Consider the following 1,942-nt stretch of genomic DNA (forward strand, 5'->3'; position numbering starts at 1 on the left):
ATATATATATATATATATATATATATATATATATATATATATATATATAGGGTTTAGGGTTTAGGGTTTACAAGGGGCCAGGGTTTTATTTTGTGGGGTTAGGGTTTAGGGTTTATCTGTCGTTTCCCTTTAGGGTTTAGAATTTAGTTTTAAAGTTTAGGGTTTAGGGTTTAGGGTTTAGGGTTTAGGGTTTGTGACTGGCTCAGGCTTCTGGGGACTTGTCTGCCAAGCAGCTGTGCAATATCGTCCAAATGTATGGAGACGAACCCTTGACGAAAGACGAGGCGAAGAAATTCACTGAGTCAGCGAGGGTTTAGGGTTTAGGGTTTACGAGGGTTTACGAGGGTTTACGAGGGTTTACGAGGGTTTAGGGTTTACAAGAGTTTACGAGGGTTTACGATGGTTTACAAGGGTTTACAAGGGTTAGGGTTTATGAACAGCTTCAAATCTACATACGTCATGCCAAGCTCAGATGGGGCTGTCTATCCCCCAATATGTGCATGCATGCATACATGCATGCATGCATGCATGTATGTATATATAATATGCATGCATGCATGCATGTATATATAATATGCATAAATACATGCATGTATATATAGTATGCATGCATGCATGCATATATAATATGAATGCATGCATGCACGTATATATAGTGTGCATGCATGCATGCATATATAATATGAATGCATGCATGCACGTATATATAGTGTGCATGCATGCATGCAAGCATGCATGCATGCAGATATGATATGCATGCATGCATGCATGCATATATAATATTTGTTGTGTGTGGATGTTTTATAGGATAGTGATGGGGACAGAGAAGGTGCTGCCCATTAACGTCGTTGTAGACAGGTCAGCTGCTGTCTCCTTTTTTGTCTCCTATTTTGTCTCCTTTTTGTCTCCTTTTTGTCTCCTTTTTGTCTCCTTTTTTGTCTCCCTTTCTGTCTCCTTTTCTGTCTCCTTTTTTGTCTCCTTTTTGTCTCCTTTTTTGTCTCCTTTACTCTTTTTTATTTCTCCCTTTTCGTATCTTTTTGGTGTCTCCGTTTGTCTTATTTCATTTGTCTCTTTTTTGCTTGTTTGTGTATTTTTATATTTCTGTCTCCTTCGGTTTGTGTCTCCTCCTGCTGCTTTCTGTCTCCTTTTTCTGTTGTTTGTCTTCTCGTGCTTCTTTCTGTCTCCTTTTCGTGTTCACTGTCTCCGTTTGTTGTTTATTGTCTCCTTTGTTTGTCTCTCTGTTTTAATATCTTTGTTTATTTTTATTTTTATTTTTTATTTGTATTTGTTTGCATGCAGGATAATGGAGGGCCAAGTCTGATTGATGGTTTGGGGCTTTGGAGGGTGAGGGGGTCTGCAGTAGCAGCAGCAGCAGCAGCAGCAGTAGCAGCAGCAGCAGCGGCAGCAGCAGCAGTAGCTGCTGCTGCAGCAGCTGCAGCACCAGCAGCAGCGGCAGCAGCGGCGGCAGCAGCAGCAGCAGCGGCAGCAGCTGCAGCAGCGGCAGCAGCGGCAGCAGCAGCAGCAGCGGCAGCAGCTGCAGCAGCGGCAGCAGCGGCAGCAGCGGCAGCAGCGGCAGCAGCTGCAGCAGCGGCAGCAGCTGCAGCAGCGGCAGCGGCGGCAGCAGCAGCAGCAGCTGCTGCTGCTGCAGTTGATTTATTGGGGCTGCATGCAGCTGCAACAATAAAATTATTTGAGTTTATAACAAAACCTCTCAATGCCTTTGATATTTCATCATACAATAGATAAGAGACAGAGGAGACAGAGGAGACAGAGGAGACAGGAGACAGGAGACAGCATAAATATTTTTATTGTTTTTGTTATTTTTTCTTTTTTTTTTTTAGTTGGGGAGAGCATACACAGAGACATATTACATTCTGTCTCCTTTGTCTCTCGTAAGTCCTCTTAGCCTCTAGGGTTTAGGGTTTAGGGTTTAGGGTTTAGG

At 43.1% G+C, this 1,942-nt stretch overlaps 1 protein-coding gene across 1 annotated transcript; it reads left to right on the top strand.

Moving 5' to 3' along the window:
- Nucleotides 1-251: 251 nt before the first annotated feature.
- On the top strand, nucleotides 252-1,684 carry EMH_0077850 (myosin light chain 2, putative; the record flags this gene model as incomplete). The annotated part of the gene is made up of 4 exons (XM_013499915.1): nucleotides 252-301; nucleotides 808-858; nucleotides 1,300-1,315; nucleotides 1,439-1,684. The coding sequence occupies 4 exons, from the start codon at nucleotides 252-254 to the stop codon at nucleotides 1,682-1,684; spliced, it is 363 nt and encodes a 120-aa protein (XP_013355369.1).
- Between the last annotated feature and the right edge of the window lie 258 nt (nucleotides 1,685-1,942).

The sequence above is a fragment of the Eimeria mitis genome, genomic scaffold (genome assembly GCF_000499745.2).
Source record: "Eimeria mitis Houghton genomic scaffold, Emh_scaff4812, whole genome shotgun sequence".
Classification (NCBI taxonomy): domain Eukaryota; phylum Apicomplexa; class Conoidasida; order Eucoccidiorida; family Eimeriidae; genus Eimeria; species Eimeria mitis.